Source organism: Glandiceps talaboti, chromosome 16 (genome assembly GCF_964340395.1).
Source record: "Glandiceps talaboti chromosome 16, keGlaTala1.1, whole genome shotgun sequence".
Lineage (NCBI taxonomy): Eukaryota > Metazoa > Hemichordata > Enteropneusta > Spengelidae > Glandiceps > Glandiceps talaboti.
In genome coordinates, this window is record NC_135564.1 from 1,029,827 (window position 1) to 1,047,500 (window position 17,674).

The 17,674-nt window shown below is 33.7% G+C and overlaps 1 protein-coding gene across 3 annotated transcripts in view; it reads right to left on the bottom strand.

Annotated features, from left to right (window-relative positions):
- Positions 1-17,402, bottom strand: part of LOC144447552 (ETS translocation variant 1-like) — a 46,372-nt gene extending 28,970 nt beyond the window's left edge. For 2 of the 3 annotated variants that reach the window (XM_078137602.1, XM_078137605.1), the window contains exons 1-8: positions 16,270-16,469; positions 15,796-15,897; positions 15,572-15,671; positions 15,315-15,362; positions 14,748-14,810; positions 9,945-10,215; positions 8,491-8,687; positions 97-162 (exon numbers count right to left, since the gene is read on the bottom strand). In XM_078137602.1, coding sequence (XP_077993728.1) covers positions 97-162; positions 8,491-8,687; positions 9,945-10,215; positions 14,748-14,810; positions 15,315-15,362; positions 15,572-15,671; positions 15,796-15,852 — 802 coding nt within the window. In that variant the 5' untranslated portion in view covers positions 15,853-15,897; positions 16,270-16,469. Of the gene's footprint in view, positions 1-96; positions 163-8,490; positions 8,688-9,944; positions 10,216-14,747; positions 14,811-15,314; positions 15,363-15,571; positions 15,672-15,795; positions 15,898-16,269; positions 16,470-17,354 lie in introns of those variants that run through there. The other variant, XM_078137603.1, reaches the window with a different exon arrangement.
- Between the last annotated feature and the right edge of the window lie 272 nt (positions 17,403-17,674).

Below are 17,674 nucleotides of genomic sequence, written 5' to 3' on the forward strand. Positions count from 1 at the left end.
TACAGCTGATGACACTATTTCTAAAGTTCAAAAAAACGAGAATGAAAATAAAGAATTGGATGTACTTGTAGAGCTAACAAATTAATATTATCTTACCATCATGGGAACTGTTGTGTAAACCATAGTCTGCTGGTCTTGCAAAATTCAAACATGTAGGCACTTCTGTAAGATAAAAGAAAACGCTCAATGTTATTTTTAGATCTTAATTTCAAACTGTATACTAATCGTAATAAATACCAACTGTTGAATTCTCAAGCTGATAATCATTTCTAAAAATATTGAAATTCAGGAATATTTATAATCTGATTTGCATTGCTGATAAAGTAAATCTAGTAACTGTCAAATTTGTAATCTGGACAGATGTTTTACCTTTTCAATGTTTTATTTCTAGAATTCATGTATGGATGCAAACATCTGTAATATCATAACCATGACAAACAAACTTTATTATTTCACCTTACTTATCATTTCAAGTTTTGTCTTTCACATAATTTCAAAATAAATTTTTTTTCAAACACTCTACCATTTGGTTTTCAATTTTACATTATTTCTGTATCTTTTGATCTACTTTCAAATTGAATGTTTTTTATTTTATTTTTTTAAATCTTTTAATTTATTTCATCATCTTCAAAATGTTTTTTTCAAACACTCATTATTTGTTGATAGCAGATTTCAATAATTTTCTATACTCAAGTCGGTGCAAATTCCCAGAAGTACAATAAATGAAAATACTTTTTTTTATTTCATGAGATTGTATTTTTGCTGAACCCAAGTCATGTATTCCCATGATTTTAAGAAACCCTTTGTCTTTGTAGAAAATATCTTTATCATACTTTGTTTCAGAAAAATTTACATGAATGACATCACTAATTTAAAGACAAGTCCAAGGCTTTGAAATAGTCTTACTATGTTTTAGTTTACGCAAGAGCAAAATGGATGAAAAAATGTACATTTAAAAGGAAGTGACAATGCAGCACACGCACATCACACAGGTCTATGGTATTCAGTTCCCTCATTTAATCTACCATCCACTCATTTATCAGATATACCTCTTATCAACTCCAAGCCTAGCTACACACAATATCAACTCCTGGCCTTAGCATGATATCAACTCACAGTCTAGCTACACACACTTTCTCAACTCACAGCCTAGCTACACACGATATTGAACTCACAGCTTTAGCATGATATCAACTCACAGTCGAGCTATAGACACTTAATCAACTCCCAGCCTTAGCACGATATCAACTCCCAGCCTTAGCACGATATCAACTCACAACCTAGCTATACACGATATCAACTCCCAGCCTTAGCACGATATCAACTCACAGCCTTAGCACAATATCAACTCACAACCTAGCTATACACGATATCAACTCCCAGCCTTAGCACAATATCAACTCACAACCTAGCTACACACGATATCAACCCCCAGCCTTAGCACGATATTAACTCACCACCTAGTTACACACGATATCAACTCCCAGCCTTAGCATGATATTAACTCTCAGCCTTAGCACGATATTAACTCACAACCTAAGCTATACACAATATCAACTCCCAGCCTTAGCACGTTATCAACTCACAACCTAGCTATACACGATATCAACTCCTAGCCTTAGCACGATATCAACTCTCAGCCTTAGCATGACATTAACTCTCAGCCTTAGCACGATATTAACTCACAACCTAGCTATACACGATATCAACTCCAAGCCTTAGCACGTTATCAACTCCCAGCCTTAGCACGATATCAACTCTCAGCCTTAGCACGATATCAACTCACAACCTAGCTATACACGATTCTCATGGCTGTCACCAACATACATACTACATAATACTAGTTTCAATTTCTGGATTTTCATTCTATGTTTGAAACCAGCTTTGAAGCCTATATTGAATTTCCAAGTTTGGTAATGAAGTGACCTTAGGTCGGTATCTGTATGGTACTCTAAATTTGTTGATCTTCAACTAATGATATTATAATATGTTAAGTCAATTAGAAGGCATCTTATTTTTAATAACTGGATTATAATAAAACTTTAATCTTCATCAGCTTACTGTATCATATCCTTTTATCGTGACTTTTTTATAACTTTTTTTTCTGGGAAATAAAAGAAGTTTGGGGCCATGTATTATTAGCTGCATACTCTTTGCGTTTTGTGTTGCCTTTTTAATACGAGTATCGCACATATGATATCATTGGGTATCATATTTCTCTCTTTAGGGCACCGTCGTTCTAATCCAACAATGTTGATATTTAGGGACTATCTGCCTCTGATGTGTATGTAGTCTCAAAGCCAGTGATGGCAACGCACCTGTACATCCCAGGTCATCCTCTAGCAATGTTCTAATGGTTCCCGTCCATGTAGCTCTAACAGTATTATTGTGAAGGTTATATCGGTGATCAAATATTTATACGTTTCATCAATTTTTGTCCCTAACACACAAATTTTGAGGCAAACACTGGCCAGGTTTATATTTTCTCATTTCTGCACTCATGGCTGTGATATATTTTAAGTTACTTGTATTGAGGCAATGCATGAACTTCGTACGTTCTGTCATCATTAACCGATGAAACCAAAGTTGCAATTTTTCATTAGAAGTTAATCTGCATCACTCACTTCATTTTCTGTTAGATTTCATCCAAATCGTAATTTAAATATTCCCTGGAGAACAACAGACTATCTCTTGTGGTTTATAATGTATATCAAAGAAAAGCCCACAATTTTTCCACTTCTTTAAAAGTAAAAAGAAATGCAGTCACTGTGAAAAATGGAATAGTTAACCGAGTTTCACATGGGCTGTCATGCAGAAATATTTGAATGTTGCCTCCATCTGTGCTGTCAGCGGTTAAAAACTCACGTTTTGTTAAAAATCCTACTATTTGCATATTCATAACACTGAGCTTCAGCATGAAATCTTTTCTTTTCATGATGTACAAAATGTGATACAAAGCACTTGGCTATATTTTCATAAAATTTGAGTACATCTTTCATCAAGAAATTTTTTTTTTTCTGACAGCCAACCTCCACTACGGTATTCCACAAGCATTTATTTATCAAACTGATTTTATCTAAAATATTGTTTCACATGTGACATTAAACTATATTGTCATAGCCCATCATTCTAATATCAATTTATTTATTTTTGCAAGGTGTATCCAAAAAAGTCAACTAGAGATTGAAATACGGCACCTGTATATTCACAGCCACAATTCACTGCCACTGAGAATAAAAATAGACATCCCACGTCAACCTGCTGCCATGGTAATTTTTTATCAAAACAAATATCAACAGCTTTCAGTTAGAAAATCCACGGAAACTGATGATGTATATATTGACCTTTAACCTTGCATTGACCTTTTACCTATTTATTAATTCTATGGTTAGAAGATATTAAAACCAACTAATGAAAGAAGTCCAGCAGATAATCAAAAATATTTTTCTAAAAATAACGCCACAACTCAAAAATAAACAAACATCTCTGTCAATCTAGGGTAATCACTTTGGCCGCAATCTGAGTAGGAGTTCATGTTGTTGTTTCATCTTTTACTTGTTGACAGCTCAGCAGATGTTTGTTTATCTTGGAGCTGCAGTGTTATTTTTAGAAAAATCTTTATTAATTTCAAAGTTGACAGACTAAACTCTGACTTCCACAAATATCATTACTTAATTTGAAGGAACACTGATGACTTTCAAGTTTGTGTTGAGAATTAATTTCATAATATTATAAATAACTTTGTTTTCATGACTAACCAACATCCTAATTTGTCAGTCCTCTTATTCTTCTCAATAAAATAATATATTCTACAAAGTAAAATTTACTGAAGAAAAAAGAATGTTCGATTTCAGCTTCTTTCATATAAAAATCAAATTACTTTTTTATGTCAATATAGTAAATGATTGAACTTTTCAAATTACGTAAGTGGTAACAGAATTGCGCTGGAAGACGGTCTGCGATGATCACCTTAATTTTATCAGTAGTCACTTCTATCAAAGGACAATTTCAGCTTCAATTTTTTTAATATATATCTCTTAACCCATCACTTGCAATAAACGATAGGTGGTCTGTACATAGCTGGGAGCAACCTTCTTCTCCAATATCTCTTTAACAACTCTTGTACGGCAGCACCTGGGTTTTTCCATCAGTAAACTTGAGGGTGGCATTTAAAGGATAGTCAATCAAGCGAGGTTTACTGAAGCCTGTACAATGGTTGCTAAGGTTGAATTATTAGCCCAAACTCTGAGATACCACAATCACCTATTCAACCATACACATCTGATGTCTCTCATCTTTCCACAAGAAAACGGACTCATCAGGTAGGCCATCTCAACTCTGATGAATCTGAATATCAAATGCAAATTTCTCTAGGCAGTGGTATTGTTTTTACTTGGTAAAAGTTTATCACAGCAGTTCTACCAAAGTGGTCTGAAGATCATTTCAAACAATCAAATTTTTTTTCATTTTGCTTTTTTTTTTAAATGAGAAAATAGTTTTTTAAAAGTACTTAAAACTATCCTTTCCGATATATGTAGTAATTTGACTATCTCCTTAGGTGGTATGTACTCTTTACACTATCCAGTGACATCTTTATTGTTAACATACACCATAGATTTCATGATAAAATAGACATTCGGCTATAAATATGACTTACTTTTACATAGTGGACATTAGAACAATCACAAAAATAGTTTGCCTCGAGAAATAAAAAAGTTTTATGGATAAAAAACCCCACTATTTAATAGTTACGATGAAACCTGATGTTTTCTGTTTGTTTTTAAATATAACACTGCCTCCAGTCCAACCTCAGTATCTATTTTCTAAATTGTTGAAAAAATCCTGGCTTCCAATTATCTTTTAAATCATAATGTTTTTCTTTCTCCTTCTGTGGGCCATCATTAATTAGCATCAATATTTATCCCCTTTGCCGCAGTTTTTTTCTTATCTTTCTCTCCATCTGATTGTCATAGCAACCAGATCTATCACTGATATGCCATTTTGAAATCTTTGATAGATGAACACAAGTTTCCATTAATATGAGCATTCCATAAATAATGTCGGCTCGTTACAGGGTACGGATTGGGCAAAACTGGCCATCCATCAAAAGTGCACCTAACCTTTCCCAAAACTATCAACTAGCGTACGGAACAAAACCTTTTCAACTCAACTGTGGGACTTCATATCTTCACTTTTTTCATAAATATCAACTAAGCTCATGACTTCGTTAAGAAGGTTTGTCATCAGATAAATTATTTTTCTCAAAATTCAAATTCAGGTGAATTACATTCCCCTGAAAAAAAAATTTGTGTCGGCACTATGTATCAAACATTTCCCCTTCATAAAAATTGTATTTCATTCAAAGATAGAAACCAATTCATAGTGTACATCATTACAAACACCTCATATTCTTCAATGTCATCAAACTGTACAATGTGTGAAATCTAAAGGAGAATAATCAGTATTGTCACAAAGAAATCCTTCGGTAAGTCAAAACAAATGTTTCATCTCAGGTTTTTCGCAGCTTGAACTAAAATTTCATTATGCGTTCATTAACACCTAAATAAGTACACTTCAGTGAACAATGTCAAATTAATTATGTACTGAAAAAATATTTTTTCTTCACATAAAAGGTTCCCCGACACTTTTATTTCCATCCAAAGAATTCTGAATTTATTGTAATGACAAACGAAATGTCTAAAATCTGTTCATTTATTCATTTGTACGAGCAGTTTGGCCAAGCTATATCGAAATATTAAATAGCAAATATTCTGAAAAAACAAAATGACAATACTTCTCATCCCTTACACATCATTCCGACGAAGAGTAATTTTTTTTAGTCATTTTTTTAGATATGAAATTCTTGCCAGACATACATGAACTCTAGATTACTGAGCATTTTATAAAACTGCAGTCTTGATAAATTTCTACAGCTTAGATATAAAAGAAGTCTATTTTTAAGTGGAAAGGGGATTTTAATTGACAAGAGGCTGTGGTTTTTGTAAAAGTCAACATCTCCTAGGTTTGTGAGTGGACGATTCATCTACTGCTATAATTCAATTTGGTCTGCTTGTGACAGTGGTAGATTAAAGGCAAATCGTAGTACCATATTTCATGTTACTTTAATTGCCTTTAATCTCTAGTTCCATTGTCATCACAGACTTAATGCTCATTGATGGGCCATTATTACACTAACGAAGCCACCATTCAACAATCTCCCATCCCAAAACACAATGACATTAAAAACATACTGTTGAAATCATGTTTTCAACAGTCTCTCATTATGCCGCTACACAATATACAACTTATGCCATCTGATAAAAAGATTTCTAAAATAAATCAATTTTTATCACTGCTAAAAAGAGGTGATGACAGCCAATGTATTTCCTATACTCATTTTGAAATGAAGAAGTGACCGTTTTGCACGAATCTTATCACTTTCAGTTCACACTATAATGACATTCTTCTTCAGGAAAAAAACAAACCATTTGATAACAATAAAACGCATTAGGGTGAACATCACCATCCATTCAATCTTTTTGTGTTGCATTTTTCCAAAACTTCAATTAGACAACGTATTAGCCTGAAGTACGTTTGTCTCTCCATACAGCTATTTTCTTCAATGTCGATTCTACAATGTAGTTAAAAAGCCAGGGTTTTTTAGAACATAGGCTGCCGCCGGGCATTCAGTACGCTCGAGATTGTGTGCTCTGTCTGTCAATACTTGACAATAATACCAAACAGCTCCCTTAACTTACACTGGTTGTTGGACCAACTTTTTTATCCCTCTCAGCAAATTAGCAGTTGCAATTATGTGAATAGCCTTAAAAACGACATACTATACACAGTTTTGGCCCCCTTTTATACTTTTTTTTGTCACAGCAAAATAGTCTCTCTACTGTATCTACTTGATCATGGAAATCTTACATCAATGTTTGATAGGGTGCCATTCTCTGCCGACACAAAGGAGTGCATAACAGTTGAGAGAGTATCTATCCATTTATCTCTTCTATATCCACACTGATTCACGGCTTTTATCTTGACACACGGACTCACGCTGAATACAGATTGAATTTATTTTATTGTATCTACAATATTCTCATTAATAATGATAATATTAAAACAAAAAAAAAGATGTTATCTGTTTTATGTGTTCTTAGCAAACAAAATGTCATCTTGGCATATATTTTTTTTCTGTCACGTTTCTGTTATCTGAACCTAAATCTCAGTAAAAAGTTACAAATTCTGAATATTTCTTGTACTGTTTATAAATTACGACTGTCAAATAACTGAAAAAATCTACAAAATGTAATTTCACTGTCATTGAAGAATCACGATGGTATTTGATGTCCTTACACTACCCCCATAAGCTCTCAGCACATCTACATCAAGAATCGCCTTGCGAAGACATAAAACTTTCTTAGATCTCACGAATGATAGTGTCAGCACATGATAGAGCAAAGAAGATAATTTATTGTTCGGTACGAAATAATATGATGAAACTATTTAAAGAGGAATGGATGATTTCAGAATATGTCAATAACATATGTTACTAGTATTAATAGATTAATGTCATAAGTGACAGCTACAAGCTAACATCTCATCACATTCAAAATACCGAGGAACCATCAACCAATTGTTTAGAAATACTAAATAATTAACAAGATCAAAAATTAAATTTTGGAATTTGTCAGTTCGAATCTACCATTTTATGTCATTTATACTATCATTTCTCACTTCACCGAATGTGATTTTACTTTTTTTCATTTTTTAATAAAAAGCAAAGCAATACTTTATACTTGTTTCTTGAAATATCTATGGTATTTTTTCTAACCACATCAATAGTCACGATCAGTTTTCGATAAAAATAACTTAGAAGTATCTCACTTTGAACCATACAATTATCAAAATTTTAAAATGAAATAAATAATATCTCTCGTCTTTGAACATGTTATTGACAGAAAAGAAACTGACATGAAAATACACATATTTACAGAGCCCCGGCAAGAGTAAGTAAACAACATACAATCATACGTGTCGATATTATCACATTAAGGCCTAAATCCACCTTTCAACACTTTTTTGCAAATCACAAAATTGGCAAACAATAAAATTGCATGAATCTGATAATTCTAAGGAATCATGTTTACCATACTTTGGTACAAAACTTGCAGGTAATTTAATAAATAGCTGTGTATAATATCTTTTTCAAGAAAATTTCATTTTCTTTCAAACTGCTTTTCAGATTCAGAAGATGCATATAAAAAAGCCTACATGAAATATGTTTTCACAGAAATATATTTTATGAAGAGAAGAGTCAACACTGAAAATTAAGCGTTCCCTAGTTTTTACAAAGTTGGATATTCATGTACAGAATTTCATTTTTCAGATTTGGAAACTAGAAAATATAGCTTTATGCATAACAGGATCAGATTTAAAAAGAATCTTTAGTCTTCAATTTTTAAAATCATGAAAAAAAAGTTCACTTACCAGCAGCAGATTCAAATCCCCTGTCTCTAGGCTCTTTTTTGACGGTAAAATGTGGTGGCGGCGGTCTGTGACTTTCATATAAACCATTTGAAAAGTCTTGCCTAATTGACCCGTAACCTGGCTCTGATGCTTGGCGATGAAATGTTCTCTGTTCTGGTGGAGCTGGAAAACATGGTTCTGATGTTTGTCTGTGAAATCTACAAAGAAAAGAAACAAAATATGTCAAATCGCTAATATTGTCTTTGATTATCATGCTGACATTTACGGAGCCAACGATCAGAAATATAGGGAAAACTTTGATTTAAGGGATAAAAGTTCTGAACGTTTGTTCATAGAACTATAAATTTAATTAACAGGCTTACAGAATTCTATCAACTCTTTTAGTTCAAAATCATCTCAATTCTGGTCAATAGAAATTTCATCTTCACAATAAACCCCTATCTGTTGACTATCTATCCAACTACTGTATCACTTGATATTAAAACTCCAATTTCCTACGGTGTTTATCAAATTTATGTCATATTATATATACAATATTTCACTTGTTTTCTAACGTACGCTCTTTTGCACTCTTCATTCTTTTTCTTTCACAGCAGACATTTAAACTATCATTTTCAAATTTTGGGTAAATTTACTTTTCCAGGAAATATCAACCAAAAAATCACACTTTCTTGTACAAGGTCCAAAATTATAGTTACATTTACAGAAAATTATGAAATCTTCCCCAAACTAACCCTCCCCTTTTCCCCTTCAGGCTCTGCTATCAACCATACTGTTTGATTTTCATTTACAGTGTTGAAAGAAAGTGAAAGAAAATGATTTTGTTTTAGAGAGAGATACTATTGTAAAGAACTGTATGTTGACAAAGTATATTGACAAAGTATTGGTATCACAGCACTTCTGGACTGAATCTACAATCTTATCCAGAGGATTGTACATATCTATTTCTGTCAGGTTCTCAGGCAATGGCTGACATCCCTCATGGAGTCTTTTATATCTAAACAAATCAATATCAACACACTAAAGCCAATTCAGTGGCAAAAAAGTTGATAAATTTGAAGCCTACGACAAGAATTATCATGTATTCTCCTGTTTCGTGTGGTGACATCATTGAAGACACATATAGTGAAGGCCAGACACTATCACAGGCATTGACATTATAGTTGTATTAGCTACAAAATGTGAATAAGTGAACCCTGGTTTCTCATTCCTTCATTTATTTATCGTACAATGAATTTTTTATCACAAATATCAGACTTTTTTTTTTTTTTGGGGGGGGGGGGAGGGTTAAAATTACGAGTAGAGTATAATAATGACTGGTAATAGTCAGACATCAACTGTTCTTCCTCTCAATAAAGCCACATGTAACCTAAGATTAATCTAGTTATTTCAAGTAACAGCTCATTAATTTAATTTACCCTAAAATTACAGGCAACAGTTTAAATGAAACTCACCTTTTTTCAGGCTGATATCCCTGTTCCGGTACTGTGGACGAAAACCTGCCATTATGTTCTTTGAATGATGGTGGCCCTGGTGATTCTTGTGCTGGTGGTGATGTCGTTGGTGGTGGAGGGGGTGGCTGGTGCTCATACGGACTATTTACAAATGCTTTCTCTCCGTATTCAAATTTCTGATCGAAATCAAACTTTGGTGCTCTCATGTGTGCACATGGCTTATGACAACCTGGACTTCTTGGTTCAGTTTTGATCTTGACATTGAAAGGCACTGTAAGGTAGAAATACATATCAACACCATTAGTTATATGGGTTTTTTTGTCAATGAATATTACATTTATAAATGTCAATGACCATTTGACCAAGTAGGATACAATTGTTATACATATCTATTCAAGGGAAATCTTCAACACATTGAAAAAAACAGTGAAATTCCAAAGAACAACATTGCTGGTTATATAACCTACATATATATCTACATTTCAAATACAATTCAATGAAGCTGTTCCAACATGACACACAGGAAGTAGCAACAAACATTAAAAACAAGAATTTGAATAAGAAACATACATGATTTAAGTATGGATCGTATGTGAAAGAAACTAAATCAACATACGTGAAATGAAAAAAAAAGTGGAAAATACTCATACAGGATGAAAGTCACTATGTGGTGAGTTTGATTATCAGACAAAATCCACATCTCAACAATTTTTACAACACAACAGACACAGTATATAAGCTATGTCATCCACACCACAAAGCCATATATTTTAGGTGGGTACAAATTCCACACAACCACATCAAAGGAAACGAAACATACCAGCAAGAAAAGTAGTAGGATATATATATATAAATGATACAACCAACAGGTGATTCCAAATGTCATGTGACTTCAGTACTCATTCATAAAACGGCATCCCTCACTGCAGAAGCAACAGGCAGTGGATTCCTCACATTGTCAAAAATAACACTATTGTAATAACATGCGATTATCACAACACACATCTAAATCCTACAATAAGTGTCTCAATAATCTCCCGAAAAAATAAAGGAAATCAAATCCACAAATATCAAAAGCATGAGAACAAAAACACACACACATAAAGATGAAAAAAAAAAATCAATACATGACTTCCTGACACCGAGCATTTGAAATAAAAGAATACATGAAAACTGAGAAGTAAATGGAATCGATTGAAAAGGAATAATAAAATATAGCAGACAACATACAGATAGTATGGAGCGCTTCAGTCATTCTGCCACGGATGGGTTGTCTGCACAAGATATTTATGACAAACAATATCAGATGAGGACTCCTTTTAACAAGTGTGCTAGAATCAGCCTTGACTCTGATTTCTAACTGTCTCTTTGTAAAGCTCCTTGTGAAACGAAATTAGGGGACGTACTATGTATAAATCCACTCTGCTCACTTTGCATAAGAATGAGCCAATGTTTTCCCAGGGGGCCTTCTCAACATAAGTTGTTCATAAACATCAAAGTGAGGCTACGAATAATCACTATGTATATAATTTACAATTGTCAAATTTAATATTCATTTTTTGACTTTTCGTGAAACCCCCACATGCAACAGTACAACGATGTCCAAGATTCAAAATCATTTTTTCACTACTCTAACCAAGCATACACCACATAGAGATTCTATTGCCCAAATAATAACATGTACAGCCTGCATGACTGTGTTTTACGGAAAAATTAATATCAGATGATGAAATATCAATAATTGCACCCTTATTTATGAAACATAATCCCACATTCATTGTCTGTGGTTAAATTTATTTCAGTTGATGTATGAGATACACTGCCAGTGTTTTACAGTCAACTGTAGACTGCTTTACTCTTTCACCATTTTATTACCAGATAAGACAGATATAATATAATCATGCCTCCATTTTGGAACTCAAAATCTGCTCGAAATCATTACTTTTCATCCAAAATCTCAGAATCAATTGATAAAGACAAACTTCTTTCATAATTCCAATCTAAAATGTGATTGAATTTGACCAAAATTTCACAAAAACATGAATTTTGATAAGATTTTTGTGAGAAAAGAATTTGATACCAACTGTTGATTTACAATCTGTTGTAGTATCTGGATTTCCACCTCCACACTAAAGAAAATTTGCTTTATGGTGAGTTTTTGAATTTACTACAAAGAAACATTATTAAACTCAAAGTTACAACAAAATATTTTTCTAAATTTTTCTTCAGAAATTTCTTCCTACTATCAATTTTTCAATCTTACATTTTATATTTACACTCAACTGAATTTTTTTCTTTAAAAAATCTGAGAATTTTTTCTCTTAAAAAATACAAGAATTGTATCTTATTTTCAAATAGTTCTTAAATCCATTAAACTGTATTTTCAAAAACATTTTTAAAATATCTTAAACTTCAGCTTTCATGTGATTTTGAAGTAAAATAATTGAGGATGTCCTGTGCATCTATTTTTATACATGTAAATATACTAACTGTGCTGGGTATTTTTGTCGGCTACCTAAGATTAAATTCACTGCCGTCTGTCGACAGCTGATATTTTCAGAGTAAATTATGACCAATACAGCACTCAAATAGAAAATTAACAAATACATAGTTAAGTTGACAAGTAAATCATAGATTATATTGTTGCACTGCCAACCACAAACTCAGTGGTGATGATTCACCTAAGCTTTCATACATTATATACACTTCAGAATAGATTTTGAAATTTGACAATTTTTCTGTTCTATTTTTGATTCAAATGAAGAAATATCTATGGTATTCTAATAACTCAAATAAGTTTACTTATCACTGTGAACTGGAAGTTTTGAAGAACTCCATTTCAGGCAAACTACATAATCTGATGATAACACAATTTGTGCATGAAATCTAAAAAATTGCAATTGACACTTAGGTTATAGGGAAAACTACATACTCTACTTAAGAGGAGTAACTTTAAGAGAAAAATTTACAATAGAAATATTGTAGGATTAGATCAAGTATTTATTTAGATTTTCAAAACTAGGGTGTCAGGTTACACCTTGTAACTTAAATTCCTATTTCAAAAAAAAATCCTAGCTTGACACATTCTTTTTAATGTCTTTCATTTGTACATCAAACGACAACATATGCTAAAGTTTTTTGGCCTAACACTTGCTAAATTTAGAATCCTGCCTACAAAATGCTATACTGATACACTTTGGGTCATAAGAACTAAAGGTGACCCCATTCCAGTACACTTTGCCCTCTTCAGTCTACACGGTTCAATTTACAGAGAGGATGTTTTTCTGAACTTTGTTTGTTAATGTTTACAATAGGTGGTGATAAATGGGTGTACTTTGGTAGCAGCTCTAGCCAGACACTTATATTAACATCCTAATTTTAACCTTTGACCTTCTCCTGTCAGACAAAAATCTATAATTTCCTTTCTTAGTAAACAAGTTGTCAATCTTACATCAGTTGCCATGCTGCACTAGAATTCTACCGTTTTTTATGGCTGCTAATAAAATCTCCAACTCTACTTGATTTTTCTGTTTTAAAAATTGCCTTCATTGCTCATTACTACATTTCTCAAATACTGGACTATTCTGTTTCCACGTAGCTGTCCTTTTCAACCTTTTTCCTCCAGCAAATCATCCGATTTAACATTCTGCATTAATAATTATGCTATGTTAATGATTCCAAACTTTGTGACCTGGTTCAAATTGAAAAACAACTTATTCACAACCTGACAAAAAAATACAGTCTAAGCATTTTGGGTCACTTTTCCTCTACACAGAAGCAAGATCATAAAGATAGAAGAAAGACTAGACAGTTAAAACAGACTGTTTTTTATATTCAAAGACTAAATAGGCACTGGCGAAAAACGGACCATGTCATATGCAAATGAGGTAGTATAGACCTATTATGTGTATGTCATTTAAATATCACTCCAACACTACCTAATTTCCCTATGAAAGAGGGCGTCCACTGGAGTGATAAAACTGCTAGTAGGGACTTCATATATGAGTTAGTTCATGAAGGCTCAATGTCAGGCTCACACATATATGCTCAAAAAACACACACACATTTTAGTTCAACACACCACCAGCGTTCTCTTTACATTTTTCTGACAATACAAATTTTGAAAACTGTACTTTTTGAACAGGGTGTATTGTGCTGTTCCAAGCGCGGACCTTCAGTACTTAAGGTATATTTTCAAAAGTTTTTCACCACTGTTTACTGGTATTGACATTTGAGATAATCTCCTATCCCATACCACCAATGATATCCCTGTCTATACATAGTCTCGGGTCTTTTAATATAATAAATCCAAAATTGCCAAAAAAACAAAACAAAAAATTGCTGGCAACAGTTAACCAGCATACAATTTGTTTACAAGTTAGCCCTAGCGATACACTATAGTTATGAAAGATACGTTGAAATGAAAGCTGACAAACAGGTCTGTTCATATGTATTTTATCTATGTATCTCGGCAATTTATATCATGTATTCCGATGTATTCTTACCAAATGCAGTCAAATTATTACATCTATTTTGAATCATATATATTTATTATCTCAAAATTTATTTCCACAGAAGTCCATCTTATGTAACATAGAAGTGAAATAATTCCAGTATCTACAATCAAAAAGTGAAGATTCTACTTTTAAATACAAATGTACAATTGACACACACACACACACACACACACACACACACACACAAAATACCAATTTTTAATGTTCGAAAACAGAAAAGAAAGAATGTACAAATTACACACATTTACTCTCACTGATCGATTAGAATATTAATTCCAGTACTCACAGTTCTCGCCTTCAAAGTCAGGTACAAACTGCTCATCCTCCCCTTCGCTATCATAGGCCAAACCTAGTATGAAAAAGCACATAACATATTACTTTTTTTTCCACTTTAGCTGAAATGCTTTGGACAAAATGCAGTTTGCTTAGAATACAGTACTCAATCAACTATGTCTTGTTATTGTAATAATGTCATTAAATGGATAAAACAAATATTCACATAATATCCCTGAAATTACTTGTTTTCAGACATTGTTACAAAACAGTAATTTAATAATGAGCAAGATTGAATAAAAAAACTCTGACGATGGAAATGGTCTAGTTAGCTCCAATTATTTCAGGAAAGTTTGGTTATGTCTTGAGTACGGTTACATAATCATTATTAAAAACAACTATCTTATTCTGTTTTGACTATATGTTGTGTTGAAACAAACTGGTTTCGTCTATTATTTTTTAGAAGTAGGCCCTATCGAGCTGGATGAAATGATAGGGGGGTTCTTGTATGTCAAAGTGAAACGTAATACAGATACATTCTTCCAGCAAAAAAGGGGGAAAATAAACGTAATTTGCATACCTTCCGCTAGCCACTCTTCCTGAAATTGGCTCAGATCCTGAAATAATTCTGCAAGAATAACAAGAGAAAAACAATAACTAAAAGATTTTAAAACGTTTAATAAGTTGGTCATAATTAATTCCTTTTTTTTCAGTGGTTCTTAAAGTTGACCATTTACTTCAATTCTGTCAACCAGTACTAGACTACGAACTGAGTCAGTCAGAAACTTTTATGGGTTCTCATCTTGAATTTAAACAACATTCTTTCAGAGTTCTCACCTTCTGAATCCTGTTCTAAATCAACCAATATTTTCCCATCTTTGGATTTCCCATCACTCCTATCTGTGTCTTCATCAGGTACATCTTGGTCTGGGACAGTCTATGATGAGGTGAAAATGGAAGAAAAATTGGTTATCTCGAAAATGGCGCAGGCCTGTGTCCATGAAAAGAGAGCAATAAGTTTGACAAAACACTTCTTGAGAGAAATTATCAAAGGTACATACCTGTGGATAAAAGTAAGGCACTTCTTGATCGTAGAAGCTGTCCGATTGGCCGGCCATAGTGATAGTTAACCAAAGTTGGGGTATTTAACCCCAAAAGGATATCTGAAAGAACGTGAGAAGAAGTATAACTTTGAGTGAACACTGCCAACTTATGAATTTTGCATAGCTAATTAGTTAAAGTGGCTCGAACGCCATAGCCTACATTACAGTCGACGGTACAAAACGTTGATAACTGGACACAAACACCACACGAATTAACATGACAGCTAAACTGCAGACACTCACATATAACTAGGGTAGGACAGCAGCCACAAAATCGTCAATAATTTTGTATTTGACATAATTGGGCAGTTGACAAACACTGCTATCACTCTGATTGCCGCTGATTAGTATGGGGTATCATGCATATATACAAGTTACAGCAACAGAACGGCGAAGAGCTGAACTGCCCCGAACTGGGAATCACCTTCTTACCTGCAAACTACGAATTCGACCCGCTCTCCTATAGTCCCAGGCACGATTCTAATTATACCAAAATTAAAATCACAAAATAAAAGCAACAGATATGCACAGTAATGGCTGTACACGGGGCCAAATTTCAACACATAGCATGCCCCATATAAACGTGGGTGAACGAAGCAGTTCAGTCAGAGAAAATCAGCGATCCATCGGCCATCTCAGTTGACAGAAACTAGCCTTCTGATTGGTCCATATTCAATGAACGTACCTGTTTTATTGGTTCTTTTGTTACAGCCGTCAATCAATTGAATGAATTAGCAATTGATCGATATGTAATGTGAATTTGACCAATCAGGAGAGGGGGGTTACCATACCAACATGTGACGTCAATATGACGTCAGGTATTTATCATTCATGTTGGTGACGTCACAATAGGCATATTGACTCATAATTACCATAAAAATAGCAACATCGCTGAAGCTAACCAATCGTTATCGACCTGTGCGATTCATTAACGTTTATTGACAACACTGCGGTTAGGGCTTCAGCGGAAACATTTCATTCACAAAGTCAGTATAAACAACGTGACACTGTTTTGACAGTCCACAAAATTGGGTTTAGCAAATCGTTAGATTAAAAATTCGAGCATAGCTACCCTTCTTAGACATTCGTTACGGCGAATGTGCATTGACAGGTCATGATCAGTAACCAGTGGTGGAAATTTTCGTTCAATAAAACCGTATGGTGATCGTCTATAAATAGAATGCAAACTGCTCTAATTGCAATTCTATCCGTTGTCTGGTCCCGCCCACTCTAGTAGCTACTGAATTGACATTAGTCGAGTGTTCAAAATTATGAACGAATTCTCAGCGAGAGAAATCAGATCTTTCCGTGAAGAGAACGACTCTAACATTACAGTCGTCAAGAACAGCAGACATCACTTGCAAGAGCCTATGACCTACCGAGGTTATGTCTCCCATTGATCAGGGATTTTCGATCTCGCAAGCATAGATTTTCCTTTTCCCTAAATCATTACCCTAAACGTCATCAGTTGGAAACGTCGAAGCCGTGCAAGACAACCTCGCTATCTTGCCACGTACCTCATAACTGCCATCAGCCGAAGCAGGACGAAGCTGTTACCAGCGCATATTAACGTTTCACTACACGCTATTCAATATGACAATGTTTCCTATTATTACATCATAAAATTATAATGGTTTGACTGACGAATGAAACTATAAATGTTGCTGGTCGGTGATGTATGTATCGGTATGAATTTTACCGGTAGAGGTAACGGGAATGGAATTTGTGAAATCACCAACTAGTACTACTAGTGCACAGTCTCCGAATCATTGCATGTATTTGTATGGAGTATTTGTCTTTCAAACCACTGACATATCGGCCCCTTCGAGTTGGTCAG